The sequence below is a fragment of the Kogia breviceps genome, chromosome 7, assembly GCF_026419965.1.
Source record: "Kogia breviceps isolate mKogBre1 chromosome 7, mKogBre1 haplotype 1, whole genome shotgun sequence".
In the NCBI taxonomy this organism is placed as follows: Eukaryota; Metazoa; Chordata; class Mammalia; order Artiodactyla; family Physeteridae; genus Kogia; species Kogia breviceps.
In genome coordinates, this window is record NC_081316.1 from 71,576,299 (window position 1) to 71,593,506 (window position 17,208).

At 37.3% G+C, this 17,208-nt stretch overlaps 1 protein-coding gene across 1 annotated transcript in view; it reads right to left on the reverse strand.

Moving 5' to 3' along the window:
- Nucleotides 1-323: 323 nt before the first annotated feature.
- The window catches only part of CEP126 (centrosomal protein 126), a 149,109-nt gene continuing 132,224 nt past the window's right edge, over nucleotides 324-17,208 (reverse strand). Inside the window, 1 exon segment of the mRNA XM_059070246.2 lies at nucleotides 324-483. Coding sequence (XP_058926229.1) covers nucleotides 324-483 — 160 coding nt within the window.

The following is a 17,208-nucleotide window of genomic DNA, read 5'->3' on the forward strand; positions in this document are numbered from 1 at the left end:
AGAGTGGAAAAGCATTAGATTACTTTTGAGACCAACTCAGTTCAAATACTTAGTATATCTGTAAGAGTGCTTTGGGGTTGCAAGAGGTCATGTGTATATGCATTCACCTCAAGAATAGCCTGGAACTTATCATAACTTCCCATTAGGTGAACCAGGAAAATACTTATTGCACCCTACCTTGGAGAGAATTGTGTCTGTTTCGACTCTGGACCTTTAAACGTGGCTGTCAGCCCCTGCTCCACACCCTGGCTAATTTACATAAGCAAAACAAAAGAACAATATTTGACCCAGACCACACCTTGTGATCCATGGATCAGTTATTGCTAGTCTCCGTGGTTTTTGTATTCTCGGCTTCTTACACTGGTTTTAGAATCTGTTCCTGGATCAGTTAATTTATACATCACTCTGTCTCCTTGAAGTTTAGTTTTCTGTTCTTTGATTTTGGCATTGCCTGTGTTCTTGTGAACAATCCATTCCTGTAGCCTGGGGAAGAGGGCAGGAATTCATACAACTGGAAAGTTAGCTGTGCAAGGAGTGAGTTCACCTTGGGGTTTAGATTTAAGATGGAGTCTTGAATGCTTTGACTCCTTCAAGGGTCTGCTCCTACACTAGGTCTCTCGTAAAAAGAATTCTGTGTAAAATATTCAGTGTTTTAAAATGTGTATTCCTGAACTGCTTGTAGCTTACACTCTCTTTGATTATGTTTGGTGATAATTTACAACTGTTTTCTATTTTGTTTCATAGGCATACCTTTTGTGACTTCATCCAAGTTATTGATGAAAAATGTTGAACAGAAATAGGACCAGATACAAAATCCTCTGGCATGACACTAAAGAAAGACCTTCCATTAGATGGGCAGATCTACTGTTAATATAACTATAGCTATCTTACAACTTACATTTATCTGTTTTGTCTATGAAAATAACATGATACTTTCTCCAGTGATTTCTGGAAAATAAAATCCATTGGGTCTGTGGCAATCTCATCTCCTTCAGTGGTTTCTCAGGCTGTATTCCTTGGAGCCCTGAAATTTGGGGAAAGTGCTTGGAGTTTATTTTGGGGGGTGGAGGAAGGAGAGTATGGTTTTTCCTTTCCTGCTTCAGTTAGAGCAGCCCTACTTTTATCTGTTTTAGAAACTGAAGTGCTGGGTAAGATCTCATTTGCAAAGAGTATTCTTTGGCTTTAAAATGTTCAAAATCCTTTTTTTTTCAAGGTAATGACTATTGCTAAAAGTAGAGCTAAAACACCCCTTTTGCTATCAATTCCTTCTCCATCTGAATTGGCTCATCAGTCAGAACAGTCCAGTTATGTGTGTATAGTCTGTTGTCTAGATATGTTTCTAGGCTTTTATAGCCTAGCTTGTGAAACTAATTACAATTACAATAGTTACAGTTACAGTTCCAAAGAAAAATTCATTCTGAATTTCAAGAGATAGTATAGTAGCTAAGAGTGTAGGTTCTGGGGTCAGATCACATGGTTTAGAATTCCAGCTTGTCACACATCCTGTGTGGCTTTGAGAAAGTTTCTTAATTTCTCTATGCTTCACTGTTCCATCTGTTAAAAGGGGTAAAACTGTCCCAGCTACATTATAAGGTTTTGAGAGTATTAAATGAAATTATCATGTACTGTGTCTAGCAAAATGTCTGGCACATTGTAAGTGCATGATAAACTGTCCCTAAATTATCACTGGCAATATCAATTGACATTGGTTGTAAATGTCAATAAATTATCATTACAGTAACTCATCCAAAAGCTGCCCATGACTGCACACCACTGTTTATGCCTGAATAATTATCTAGAGTACCTTAGTTTATGAGGGCTTGACATGAAGTAGGTCCTCAGTAAAAGCTGACTGAAAATTTAGTTGGAGCTTTCTTGCCTTTCCATTTATGGGGTATATGAATCTATTGTCGGGTCATATATGTTAAATCAACTGGCACTTGAATTATTTTTATTTGATTCCTTTAATCTTAAAAGAAGGCATATCAAATTATTTCAATAATAGAAAGTTTGAATTTTACCTTAAAATTAAATATATCCTGGAAATTGTGGGACATGAAAACAATCAGTATTTTTGAAAATGAGAAAGTCTCAAAATAGCATACCTGAATATAAATATATAAAATTATTTTAAGATTTTAATAGTAGTGTGGTCATAATATGTAGATTTTAATATTGCTATAGCATTTGTAATTCATAGGAATAAAAAATAGACTCATGATCTTGACAGATATATTAGCTAGGCTTATTCAGAAGGCTTACATACACTCCTGCCTTCCAAAGGCAGTAAATGTTGTGCTTGAATACCCTATTCCTTAAAATGATTCTTTTTTTGTTATATTTTCTTTAAAAAAATCCAAAGTGTTTGCGCTTTATTTGATGTTTATTTAGGTACCCAAGATGAAAGATGAAGTTACATGAATTATTTAAGAATTGACTTGACTGGTAGAGAATATGTGTCACTGAAGCTCCATGTATGAGAAATACTCTAGCAGATGTTTCTGGGAGGAGATTAGCTTTTGTTTATATCAAACGTGTAAATATGCCTCAAACGATTAAAAAACTAACCTTGCCAATTAAATCCCATGTATTTCTAGCTTGTTTGTCATGAAAATAAACTGGTAAGTGAGGAGATGGTTTTATGGAAGAAGCTTTCCCATTGAAAATGATGCTTTTGGTTTATGATTCATTTGGATGAATGAATTCTTGGCTTCCTGGTCAGGCACTCCTTCCAGATCTTTTCTTGTAATGCTCTGATAGCATCTCTGGGTCTTTGATGATATTTTTGCCTTCCCAATTCATATGGCAAAAAGCGATTTGAAAACCTTACCCACTTCAGGCAATATGCACACTTGGAAAGCAACCTAAGTAAACACAATGGAATATTTTGCATTGGGGTAGTTCAACTAGATTCTCCTAGAAATGCGGTGTCTCCTTGCTAAACCTGTGGCTTTAACAGTTTATTTTTAAAATCCATTTATTCTTTGTTTTTCTTCTCAGGCCAAGAAGAAAACAGTCTTCTCTTTGTTGATGAAATAGATTCTGTCATAGGTTTTTATTCTAATCCTTAGCCCGTCAAGACGTTTAAAAAAATATCTTGAGCTATTTGAACATTTATTTGTGGTAATCAGTATGTAAAATAAAATATTTTGTATACAGAAATGACACATCTGAAAGAATATTATTTATTGTGTCCAAATTTGAGACATAAATTTCCATGTGTGATTCCATGAGTAAGGATCTCTATAATTTATCACTCACTCATTTAACCATGAAACACATTTGTTTGAATTGTGGCTTTCAGCTTTTCTTCTGTTTCTTTCTCTTTCAATCTTACTATTTTCTCTGTACATTTCTCTTTGTTTTTTTGGGGGGGGGTTGTGATTTTAATTTTACAACAGCTTTATTGAGATATATTCTCATACCATAACATTTTCCCTTATAAAGTATACAATGCAGTGGTTTTTAATAGAGTTGTGCAATCATCACCACTATCTAATTTTAGAATATTTTCGCAATCCCATAAAAACACTCCATACCCATTAGCAGAAAATCCCTATTTCCCCCTCCACTAGTCTCTGGCAACCACTAAACTATTTTCTGCTTCTGTGGATTTGCCTATTCTGGACATTTCATATAAATGGAATCATATGATATGTGACCTTTTTTGACTGGCTTCTTTCACTTAGCATAATCCGTGTTCTAGCTTGCGTCAGTACTTCATTCTTTTTTTAATTGCAGAATAATAGTCTGTTATATGGATATATCACATTTGATTTATCCATCAGCTGATGGACATTTGGGTCCATCAACTTTTTTTTTTTAGCTGTTGTGAATAAGGCTGATACATATATTTGTGTACATGTTTTTATGTGGACATATGCTTTACATTCTCTTGGGTATAAATCTAGAAGTCATTTCATAACTTTTTAAAAACTTTAATTAATTAAATTAATTCTGAAATAAAATGTTTTTACATTTAATTCACATTTTCAGTTTTCTTATGAATCACTTGTTTATTCACATTGTGGTGCTTGCCTTTTGTTGATTTCTAATAACTCTTTATATATTCCACATATAATTGTCAAATTGTTGATTTTTAATAATTATTTTAAATTTAAACTTTACCAAAGCTACACATAGCTTAAAAATCTACAAGTGTTATTATGAAATAATCACCAGCACCCATCTTCACTCTTTCTTCCCAGTGATAATCACTTTTAATTCTTTTATCTCTTTCTTTCAGTATTTATCTCAATATTTCTAAGCAATATACCTAGACTGTCATTCTTGATATTTCAGTTTTATATGTGATATAGTCACCTCCTATGGTAGTTCTTATAGCATTCTCTACCCTTCTCCCCATACCACCTTTCCTTTCAGCCTGTAAAGTACTTACCAATATATTATAATTTGTTATATTAATATTTAATAAATTACTATGTAAATATAATATTTTGCTGCTGTTATGTAGCATACTATGAACATATTTATTTCTTATTCAACTTTTTGTTTTGGTTGTTATTAAAAAATCATGACTTTCTGTTCAGTTTTTTATGCAATTTATTGCTAATTCTAACTCTACCAGAGTGAAGAGTAATAAATAACATCAAACATTGTAGATTTTCGATTCTTTTTATGTTTTTGTAGCCGTCTCTTCTGCATTTGTCTTAGTGGTTGCTTTCTATGCTTGGTGCACAGCTGGAATCTTCCTTTACCATCATCCTAGGGTTTTTTTTTTTAGACTTTTCCTGTACTGGCACTGGGTCTTCCAGGAACTAAATGCCAAGATGGGGTTAAATAAGCAATAATTTATTAATGAAATGCCTGTGAGCAAAAACAGAGAGGGAACTGGGAAAGGCTGAGGGAATCCATCAAAACAGAAGACAAGTCTGACCCTCAGGGAAGGATGGTTAGATGGAAGGAAGGTTAAACCAGCCTTCAAGTGGCCCATCAGAAGAGTCCTGTGTCTCCCAGGAATAAGCCTGCCTTAGTAATGGAGTCATTCACTGGGACCACCACATGGAAAGTGTGGGCTGGGCTGGATTTCCGAGCACAGCACCTAGGGCCCTTGGTCAATATCCTCCTATAGTTGGAGGGCTGTCAGGTGCATTCTCATGGCCACCATAGCCACCTGTTTCTTAGATTTAATATCTTTTTTTCTTTAGTTTACTCCTTTGTTTCAGTAGATCACATACTCTAGTAGCTTAAGATCATGGTACACTCATATCCTGTGCAATATTCCTTAATATTTGGTCTATTCCCCTTTTCTCAGTATATATTCACTGAAATGGTCCCTTTAGGCAAGGACCAAGGGAATCTTTACAGTATATTTGTTGGATGTATTGCAGGGTCCTTCTTCCTGGGGACCTGGCCATCTTTTCACTCAGTGGTTCCAGATCTGAAAATTGGCTCAGGTCTGGGAACTGAGCAAGGCATTGTGACTTTTTATTGGGATAGCTGTCTTTAGCCTCCTGCTCCTCCATTCTTATTCCTAACTGAAGATGTTAAGTAGTACCCTTGAAGTGTGCCTGGGTATTTTGTCCTTAGGAACTCCAAATTTCTATTAATTCTCTCTCTGCCAGTTAAGTTCTCTCAGCTGCCTCTTTAACCTTGCTGGTTTTATGGTAACTGTGGTCCCCTGACTTCTGACAGTTAAGTGCTGCTACCTGGTTTCTCTTACTTTGGGGGCTCATCATGTCCATCACTATTAATGAGCCCTGCTCTATGATATCCTCTTCTACATTTAGGCCTGGACTACAGAGGAGAACTGACACTGAAGTTCTTAGTGATAGCACCTGCCTCTGTAAGAGCTAGCGCTTACCCCTGGTAAGACCCTACTGAGGCCTCTCCACCACAAAGCAATGAGTATGCCTCAGAGTTGTCCCCACTTCCTCTTCTGGCTGTCAGGCAGATAACTATTATGAAATCCAAGCACAATATTGCTAGGGAAGTGCTGGGCCTGAATGATCTGCCAGAAGAATCTGTCTGGTGAGAGAGGGACCAGCATCACTAAAAACTTCAGTGCTGGTTCCCCTCTGTAGTCTGGGGCTGATGGTAAGAGAATGGACACAGAGCTGGGGGTCTGTTGAGCCTCAATATTGGGGGACATCCACCCAGATATCCCCCATCCCATGTTTCACTAAATGCTCTGATACCTTAGTGTAACATAATATTTAATCACCTCTGCGGCTCCCCATTCTACGTATTAAGTCCTGTGATTGCTCCTTAGCTGGGTTCTCTTCCACTGCAGGGAGGGAAGGACCTCTTTGTAAGAAGTACCACAACAACCACTCGTTGGTTCTCACACTTAGCCTTTAACTGTTTGCCAGCTGCCCTCAGTTTCTCATTAACCCTCTGAAGGGCTTCCATTCACTTAGTAAAAACTAGTTAATGTCCTTGCAGGTATGGTCCCTCCTGTGTCTTTTTTTTTTTTTTTTTTGCTGTACGTGTGCCTCTCTTTGCTGTGGCCTTTCCCGTTGCGGAGCACAGGCTCCGAACGCGCAGGCCCAGCGGCCATGGCTCACGGGCCCAACCGCTCCGCGGCATGTGAGATCCTCCCGGACCGGGGCACGAACCCGCGTCTCCTGCATCGGCAGGCAGACTCTCAACCACTGCGCCACCACGGAAGCCCACCTCCTGTGTCTTTTAAAGGCCTGAATTATTGCACTGGTAAGCCCGTTTTCCTCCACTGGGTATGTTTCCCCAGGCCATTATCTGTGAAATATTCAGCAGTTAAGCCACCATCTTGTGCCAGGGACGATCTGCGGCCAACATTCCACTCAAGTTGGGGTTTTCCTTGCCAGCCAGTGAGTGATCTGACCTTCCCTCTACAGGCTGCTTTCTTGGACCATTTCCCAGTACCAACTATTCAGTTTAGTTCCTCTGAGAAGCAGATACCATGATGGAACTGGAGACGTACGAGACTTATTAGGAGGAAACACCTGTGGAGGCTAATGTGGGGTAGGAGCAGGGGTTAGCTAGGAAAGTTTCGATATTATGATGTGGAAATAAGGAAGGAAGAAACAGCTTTAAGAAAGTCTTGCCCAGGCTAATGAGTCGCTTGTCAGCAAAGACTGCCCACTGGACGAGTCCCCATTGGGCCAGAACAGTCCTCTTCTTGTCCACTCACTACTCAGTCACAGGGAAGAGCCTGGGGGAGTGAGGCATTGGTTTGAACACTGTGGGGATGCTGAAGGTACCCCAGGTAGAGGTTTCAGCCAATATCCTCCCTGGGTCAAAGGTGTCAACTTAAAGAAAAAGGAAGTTGTGAGTTAAGTTTTATTCAGGGATCTTACTGAGAACTATAGCCCGGGAAACAGCCTCTCTGTAGGTCTGAGGGGACTGCTCCAGAGAGGTAGGGGAGGAGCCAGTTAGTATATGCATGAATTTTTTGGCTGGAAAATACATGTAGTCATGCATACATCTTGATAAAACATTACTGCTATTCACAAATACAGACATCTCAAGTTAATGATTTTAGTGCTTTTCTACTGTAGGAAGGTGCAAGAATCTGGGGTCATTGAAATTCTCCCTTAGATATGCACCTTAACTATCTAGGGGTCCAAATATCCAAAGCACAAAACTTTCATCTTTATTTTCCCATCCTGAATTCCCCTCAGGGTGCACTGTTGCTGTGTTGCGTCCTTAACCCTTTGTATGATGATGGGCGACAGTCTTTGTTCTTTTTACTTACAAAGGGAAATCTAAACAGTGCACATCCATGACTGTCACTTCTATCCTTCTCCCACTGATCTGCAATGCCTGCTTTGTCATAAATGAGGTCTCTTTGTTTGCATGGGTTTATTTTGGGGTTCTCTATTCTGTTACACTGATTTTATATGTATCCCTGTGCCAATACCATATTGTCTTAATTATAAGAACTTTCTATTAAGTCTTGTTATTTGTAAAGCAAGTATCTCCATGTTTTTTCCACTTATACAGGTGTATCTGAGCTATTCTTGTTCCTTTCCTCATTCACATAAATTTTCTGATCAGCTCGTCAAGTTCCAGAAAGAGCCCTTTCGTGTTTTGACTGGAATTGCATTGAATATTTAAGATCATTGGGTAGAACTGACATCTGTATGGTAGTGTGTCTTCATATCCAATGACATGGTATATCCTTCTGTTTATTTCTTTTTAAATGTCTTTCAATATTCTATATATATATATTTTTCCAGAAAAGGCTTGCATATCTTTTTAAAGATTCATCATTGGTACTCTAAATTTTTGTCATTGTTGTAAATGGCATCTTTTCTTCAAAAAAGTTATATTTTCTGTTTTTTGCTGGAGTATAGTCATGCCTTTCAGAATTGTCCTACTTTGAGGCAAAGAGGCCTGGCCTTTATATCCCACATCTACCAGTTACTGGCTAAGGTCTGCCCTCAGGGACTGGGTGTGACCCTATGTGAGGAGTCTCTTGGCCTGAGGCCATTGTCTGGAGAATGACTCAAATGAGAGCTGCCAGCTGTCCACATTCCCACTTAGGCCTGAAGGGGGAGTCTCAGCCAAGTATCAGAGCAACTATTAAATGTCCTTTGACAGATTGAAGAGTTCTCTTTTATTCTTTTGGCAAAAGGAGAGGAGGTGCCTACCTGTATGGTGTGGGGAATTGGATGTGGGGTCTGACTGCTTCTTAAACAGACTTTCAACTCATCCTGCATCGGCCTCACCTTTACCCCCGGGTAACCCGAGCTTTCTGTGGTTCTGCAGGGCAGACTGGCTTGCTCTTAGGCTTCTCCCACTGCAGCATAAGTTTTAGCTTTCTTTGGTCATCCAAGTCAGTTACCACTTGACTACCTGCTTTCTGACCTTCAAAGGTCTGATGCTGTCTTCTCTGGTCTCTCTCTTTTTTATCCCTTAATTGTCATTTAAGTTGGGTTCAGGAAGGAGCAGAGGTAAATTGTGTGTTCAATTGTTCCTGCCTAGAAGCTCTCTCAGTATCTGGATTTGGAGATTTATGAAACAAAGGTAAAGTGGGCGGAGTTTGACATAGGCTGTTTCTCATGGCCCGAATTACCCCTTCTTTCTTCTTCATCTTTGCTTGCCTAACCCACCCTTCAGGTCTCAAAGTAGCAGTCACATTCTCCAGGACGCCTGTCTTCACAGCCCAAGTCTGGGTTAGATACTCCTTCTATGTGATTGCAGTATAAACTTTGCTCCTCTTATTGTAACATTTATCTCACTTTGTGCTAAATTCTTGTTTACCAGCCTTTAACATCTCATAGGTTACCCATTTATTGACGGGGATTGTATATGATCTCTATTGGAGTCCCCAGTCGCAAGCGCAGAGGTGATTTAAGAGGTATTCAACAGAGTTGTACTGAGTGAATATATATTGATACATAAATAAATCACACAGCTTTGAGTTGATTTCCAATAAATGCAGTAACTTACGAAGCTCTCACTTTTCTGTAGATAAATAATTTTTCTTTTCTTTATTTGCCGGACTCTAGAAACCAAAAAGGCAATACTAGTTTTATTTTGACGGTCATTAGACTCATAGATGTTAATGTCTTAACCAATACCATTTTAAAAGTACCTGAGTTTATCACTAATATGGGTTAGGAGTAGATGATGTAAGGTTCTCTCTCTCTCTCTTAAGTTCTTTAAATGTTTACTACTCAAACTTCTAATTTTAGTATCTAGGCATTATAAAAGTCTCTAGAAGAAAGGCATTATGACAACTACTACACGAGCAATGAAGTATGAGGATAAAATATTAAAAATGGAGAAGAGATTTAAAAAATATTTTAAGTGTTTAATAAGTATCTTCTGGCTCATAACCCAACTTTTAGGAAATATAAGCAATAACAATCATTAAGGCAACCCTTCAGTATTGTATTTTTGCTTACATAGTTTACCACTCTGTAGTACAATACTAATAGTGCTTTACTATACTTTGTTTACAAAAGCATCAACCATAGAACAAAAGTCATTCTAATGTAACCTTTTCAAGGAAGTCCTTGGAGAGTTTATTTCATTGATGTTCATATACAGGAAGAAATAAAGCAGGTTATGATTAGTTACTCCTCTTCTGATTCTGAAGCCACAGGAACCCCTTTCAGGAATATTTGTTTAAAGAGTGCCCTGGGCGCTTCCCTGGTGGAGCAGTGGTTGAGAGTCCACCTGCCGATGCAGGGGACACGGGTTCGTGCCCCGGTCTGGGAAGATCCCACATGCCGCGGAGCAGCTGGGCCCGTGAGCCATGGCCGCTGAGCCTGCGCGTCTGGAGCCTGTGCTCCGCAACGGGAGAGGCCACAGCAGTGAAAGGCCCGCTTACCGCAAAAAAAAAAAAAAAAAAAAAGAATGCCCTGGAAGTTGCTTTTGTGACAAGCAAACTCAGTCTCCAATGTGGAAAAACTGTTATAGGATCTATAATTCAGCTTCATCAGAACTCTGGAAAGGCAAACTTTAAGGGGCATTCTTTAGCCTCTCATGTGTACACTTTTATCAAAGATGACATTCTCATTCGCTCTTAATTTTTTGGCTCATCTGATAAAAAAATAAATGTACAAAGTAGATAGTGTGAAAAATATACTACTGAGAAACCACCACTGCTAATATTCTGTTGCATAGATTTCCTGCTTTTTCTTTATATAAAACAATATGTTAACATAAAACAAGTGTTGTCAGAAACCACTGATCTTCAAACTAGGTTGCACGTTATCAGTGAGTGAAGATATTTTATTGGTTGTAACCAGCATTGTTTTATTTTTTTAATTGAGATATAATTGACATATAACATTGTATTAGTTTTAGGTGTGCAAAATAATGTATATATTGCAAAATGATTACCACAATACATTTAGTTAACTTCCAAGCAACTGTTAAATTTCTCAAAAAATAAAAAGTAGAACTACCAAAAAATCCGGCAATTCTACTTCTGGGTATTTATGTGAAGGAAATGAAATCATTATCTCAAAAAAATATCTGCACCCGCATGTTCACTGCAGCATTATTTACAATAGCCAAGACATGAAAACAACAAGCACCCGATTTTAAAGGGTAAAAACTACTGGCATTCACTGTGATAGAAAGCCCATTGTCTCCTAACCACTAGAGGGCAGTATATTACATTAGTTTAACAAAAAAATCTCAGACAATACAACTCGACCTAGTTTTACAACTGATTATGATAAACATAAAATTACACGTAATTTTACGTTGGACTGTTAGTTGAATGGTATGTGAGGACCTACCACATGGCATACACTGAGTTAGGATATACTGATGAATAAGACATGTTCTATAATTTAGTAAGAAGACAAGGGTGATAACACAAGGCAGTTAGTTATTCACTTCGGTTTGGCTTGTGTCTGCCTTTCCAGCCTCATATCCTGCCACTCCCCAGCTTGCAAGCTGAGCTGCGGTCATGCTGACTACTCCTAATTGTCTTGCACATGCTGTTCTCTCTTCCTGGAATATTGTTTGTGCTTCTCTCTGCCTGGTGAACCCAAATTTACACCTCAAACTCCAAAATCCTGACTTTCCGAGCCAAAGTTAAGGGCAAGCATGTGCTTTCTCCATTCCACTCCTTTGGAACCAAGGTTAGTCCTCTTAGAGTTGATGACTTATGTCTCTTTTCCCTAGGAAACTGAGCTGCTGGAAGGCAAGGGATGTGTTGTTCATTTTTGTTTCTCTTGCTGTGGTTGTGCCTATCACATAGACAGTGCTTAAAATGCATATTTGAGCAAATAACAGTGCTATGAATAGATGCTGTAATGAGATAATTTCCTCCATAGTCTCTCCATTGAGCCTTCTATGCTCTCCTTCTGTACATGCAACTAAAAAGCATCTATTCAGTCTCCATAGAAAATGAAAGACAGGCTGCTTTGACTTGCTGATGGTGAGGGAGAGTTAGGCTTTGCCAAATAAGAAAAGGAAAGGGAAATGAATTTTAGAGGATAATTTAGTTTTCCCTGATATTTCCCCCATGACACCTTGGGGAGTGATCTTCACTTTAGCAATACACAGCTGAGACTAAATAATCTTTGTTCTTCTGTCCCTATCTTACAGTAGCCAAGTAGGCAAAATGGTTATGTTTGTCATTTGGCTAGCAGTTAACAACCCTGACACCTTTAGCATTAAGAAGACAGGGTGCCTAGTACATTCCATTGTGATCTACAAAAGCTAAAGGAATCAGAGTCAAGTTTCAACATACCCCAAGTACTCATGTGGCAAATTAAACAATTCTCCATGCAAGTGGTATATGTAGTTTTTTTATAAAAGTTTTTGTTATATGTTCACTTTAGATATGCTTGCAAAAAGATTAAAAAATATTTTTAGCTTGTTTTAAATCTTATAGATATGCCCATACTCATAATCATCTAGGAAATTCTGCTCTGTAAAGAGACCTGGTTGTACATTACAAGGGTTAAGTGAGGTCTAAAATCAAATAGATTTTGGTTTGAGTCCTGGGTATGTCTTTTTCTAGCTTTGTGACCTTGGGCACATTACTCAATCTCACTTCACTTCAGTTCCCTCATTTGAAATATGGACACAGCAACAGTACTTCCCTCACTAAGTTGCTAGGAGGATTAGATGAGGTCCTGCATGTAAAGAGCTTTGCACAAGATTTAGCATATTGTGAGCTTTCAATAAATGTTAGCTATTATTGCAAGATCAAGATCTTTACTGCAAGATCAAGATCTTTACTGCAAGATAAAAGCATTTTTTTCTTGGCATGTAGACTTTTCTTTTTCTTTCAAATAACCAGAGCTTGATGGATTCCCCCCCCCCCCCACTATGGCTGTAAGAAGTTTATTCTTGCCATTTTGATAAGACATATGGCATAAGCAAATGGGGGCTTGAGAGCATGAGGTCCTTGGTGAAGGTAAAGTGAAGCCCCTGCTGTGGGATGCGATAGCCTGGGCTGGTGGGGATCAGACTCCACGGGCCTCAGAAAGTCTCTCACAGTATTTCCCATCCAAAGAGTTCTTACGTTTGCTGGCCCTGCAGATGCAGTGGGGAATACAGCCTTGTTATTAAGCACCTTGAGGGTCTTCTACTACTTTGGCAAGAGTGAGATTTTTCTTCTACAGCGTCACTGATGTTGGGCTTGTAATATGGCTTTCAAACAGATTATCTAGATGATCAGTTCCTATGGGTAGGAATGTTACTCTGCATAATCCATATCAAAATGGCATACATACATAAGTGATTAATATATTTTTAAGCAAACTATGAAACATATGTTTTAAATAATTATAGTGACATTTGTTCTGAACCAAAAATTGGGATGTACGGTACAACAAAAAGTTTTAAACGTTTTAAGAGTTTAAAACATTTTAACTTTTAATTTTGAGATCATTTTAGACTTACAGAAAAGTGGTCATGACAGTACAAAGAGTTCCTACATACCCATTACTCAACTTTCCCTAATGTTAACATCTCATATCACCATGGTAGAGTTGTTAAAACTTAGAAACAAACATTTGTACAATACTATTAACTAAACCACAGATTTTATTAGGATTTCAACAGTTTTTTCTGTTAACGTCCTTATTCTGTTTCAGGGTCCAACCCAAGATAATAATGTTACATTTTGTTCTGTCCTTTAGTCTCTTCTAATCTGTCACAGTTCCTTTGTTTTTCCTTTCCTTTCATGACCTTGATAATTTTGTAAAGTACTGGTCAGGCATTTTGCAGAATGTCCTCAATTTGTCTGAGTTTGTGTGACGTGTTTCTCCAGATTATTGAGTTTATAGATTTTGGGGAAGGGTGCCACAGAAGTAATGTACCCTTCTCAGTGTGATATATTAAGGGGTACAACATATTGACATATTATCTTACTAGTAATTTTAATCTTCATCACTTGGTTCAAGTGATAGCAGCCAGGGTCTCCTTTCCTATAAGACTACATTTTTCCCTTTGAGATGATTAAATACTTTGGGTAAAATACTTTGAGGCTATGTAAATATTCTGTTTCTCCTTAAACTTTCCAGCTGATTTTAGCATTCATTTGTGGATCTTGCTTGTAACAATTTTCTAATGGTGATTTTTCTATTTCCCTCATTTCTTCTACGTTTATTAATTGGAATTCTTTTGTAAAGAAGACTTGTTTCTTCCCTCTCATCTATTTATTCAATCATTTATGTCAGTATGGACTTATGGATATTTGTCTTGTTCTTTGCGTTATAATACAATATTATCATTATTTATTTTTTTGGTCAAATTGTTCCAGTTTTGGCTATTGGAAGCACTTTTAGTTTAGTTCCTGTGTCCTTTTAAAATATTTCCATTTTTATTTACTCCAGGCCTATCTTATATTTTCCCTGTACCAGTTCTAGAATCAATTACTTCCCCCAAAGCCCTGGTTCCTTCTATTAGAGAATAGTTTTTAGAAACCAAGATCTGAGTGTCAGGTTCTCTCAGCAGACAGAGCAAGAAAATATGCATATGTGTGCTGATCAATGTACACATACATATCTATATTTTTGTATCCATCTATCTGTATATATATTTTAAAACAGCATGAATTCACACTGATTCTGACTCCCATCCAGCACCACAGGTTTTATTCTAGCTTTCCCCTTTTCTGGAAAAGGCAAAACCGTAAGAACAAAAAATGGGTCAGTGGTTGCTCAGGGCTGCACAAGGGAAATTTTGGTTTGACAAATCTTCATGGTACAGTGGTGGTAGATGCACAGCTCTCTGCATTTGTCAACATTCATAGAATTGTATACCACAAAAAGTGAATTTTACCATGTGCAAATTAGAAAAAACTTTAGCCAGAACACTGGAAGAACTCAACATGGAATGCAGATCGTGATGAATAAATCTAACTATTAAAATTAATGACATAACCACACTGAAGGGGATGGGGAAGAAAAGAGCTGACCCACAAAACTTTGGAAAACAGTATATTGAGTGAATCAGTAAGACTAAAGACAAAAGGAATGGTATAAACACTGTACTTTAGTTGGTAAATTTGTTTCTCATAGGTATATGGGTTAGCAGTTATGAAACTACTTTTCATTGTGTACCAGGGTTAAACAAAGTAATGCACTCATTGTGGATAATGAGAGCCAGGTTTCTTAATGCCAAAGAAGGAAGAAAGAAACAAACATTTTTGAATAAATAAAAGAATAAACATTTTTGGAATTTTTAATATAAAATATTTATAGAGATATAAAACTAAGTCATATTTAGTTACACATTTAAATAATTTTTTTAATTGAAAAGGATAAAATTACATGAAATTGAGAAAATCTGGTACATGTTACAATCTATTAAAATATATGCAAGTGTGTGTGTATTTATATATGTATACAATGTAGTTTTCTCAAAAAGCATCAACATTTGTAGGAACACAGGCCTTGCCATTCTGACTCAAACTAATGAGGTTTTGTTCTTATTAGAAACAAAAATTTACCTCTATGTTTCTTGTATTGAGTGGTGTTGGTGCATTTTATTGCCAATGTGATTTATTTATTTTTAAAATTTTTACTGGAGTATAGTTGATTTATAATGTTGTGTTAGTTTCTGCTGCACAGCAAAGTGAATCAGTTATACATATTCATATATCATTCTTTTTTAGATTCTTTTCCCATATAGGTCATCACAGAGTATTGAGTAGAGTTCCCTGTGCTATACAGTAGGTCCTTATTAGTTATCTATTATATATATAATAGCATGTATATGTCAATCCCAATCTCCCAATTTATTCCTCCCCCCCTTTCCCCTCTGGTAACCACAAGATTGCTTCTACATCTGTGACTCTATTTCTGTTTTGTAAATAAGTTCATTTGTACCATTTTTTTTAAGATTCCACATACAAGTGATATCATATGATATTTGTCTTTCTCTGTCTGACTTAACTTTGCTCAGTATGACAATCTCTAGGTCCATCCATGTTGCTGCAAATGGCATTTTCATTCTTTTTTATGGCTGAGTAATATTCCATTGTGTGTGTGTGTGTGTGTGTGTGTGTGTGTGTGTGTGTGTGTGTGTGTATACATATATATATATATATATACGCCACATCTTCTTTATCCATTCTTCTGTTGTTGGACATTTAGGTTGCTTTTATGTCCCGGCTATTGTATGTAGTGTTGAAATGAACATTGGGGTGTGCATGTATCTTTTTATTTTTAAACATCTTTATTGGAGTATAATTGCTTTACAATGGTGTGTTAGTTTCTGCTTTATAACAAAGTGAATCAGCTATACATATACATGTATCCTCATATCTCCTCCCTCTTGTGTCTCCCTCCCACCCTCCCTACCCCACCCCTCTAGGTGGTCAAGCATGTATCTTTTTGAATTATGATTTTTCTCCAGGAATGGGATTGCTGGATCATTTGGTAGTTCTATTTTTAGTTTTTTAAGGAACCTCCATACTGTTCTCCATAATGGCTCTACCAATTTACATTCTCTCCAACAGTGTAGGAGGGTTCCCTTTTCTCCAAACCCTCTCCAGCATTTATTGTTTGTAGATTTTTTGATGATGGCCATTCTGATCAATGTGAGGTGATACCTCATTGTAGTTTTGATTTGCATTTCTCTGATAATTAGTGATGTTGAGCATCTCTTCATGTGCTTTGCCAACATGGATTTAAAATGAGGTTATGGTAATCCTCTTTGATGCCAATTTTATTTTAATATTACATATATATACTCCCCAGTATGATTTTATTTATATAAATGCTCAAAATGGACTAATTAAATCTCTGGTGACAGAAGTCAGAATAGCAATTATTTTTGGGGGGTAATGTGTAATTCTTCTGGGGTGCTAGTAATGTTCCATATCTTAATCTAGGTGGCGGTTACTTCATAAAATTTTATCAAGATATATATGATATATACATGATTTGTTCCCCCTTTATATATGTGTTATATTTTAATTAAAACATTTGCTTAAAAAATTTCCAGACTCATGCTTGGACAGTTCAAATATCCAAATGTATTTCCATGCTATTGTAAGCAAGTGATCCTCTCTGACGGTGATTTTAAAAATAAACCTGTCTAAATTTCTCTTATCAGTTATTAGAAGCTCTGCATCCTACAAGTGTGTCTAAATTTTCTTTTGATTATTTTTTTCAAATCCCTTTATCTATTTAAATTTATTTATTTGGCTGCATTGGGTCTTCTTTGCTGCACGCAGGCTTTCTCTAGTTGTGGCGAGTGGGGGCTACTCTTCGTTGCAGTGTGTAGGCTTCTCATCGCGGTGGCTTCTCTTGTTGTGGAGCATGGGCTCTAGACATG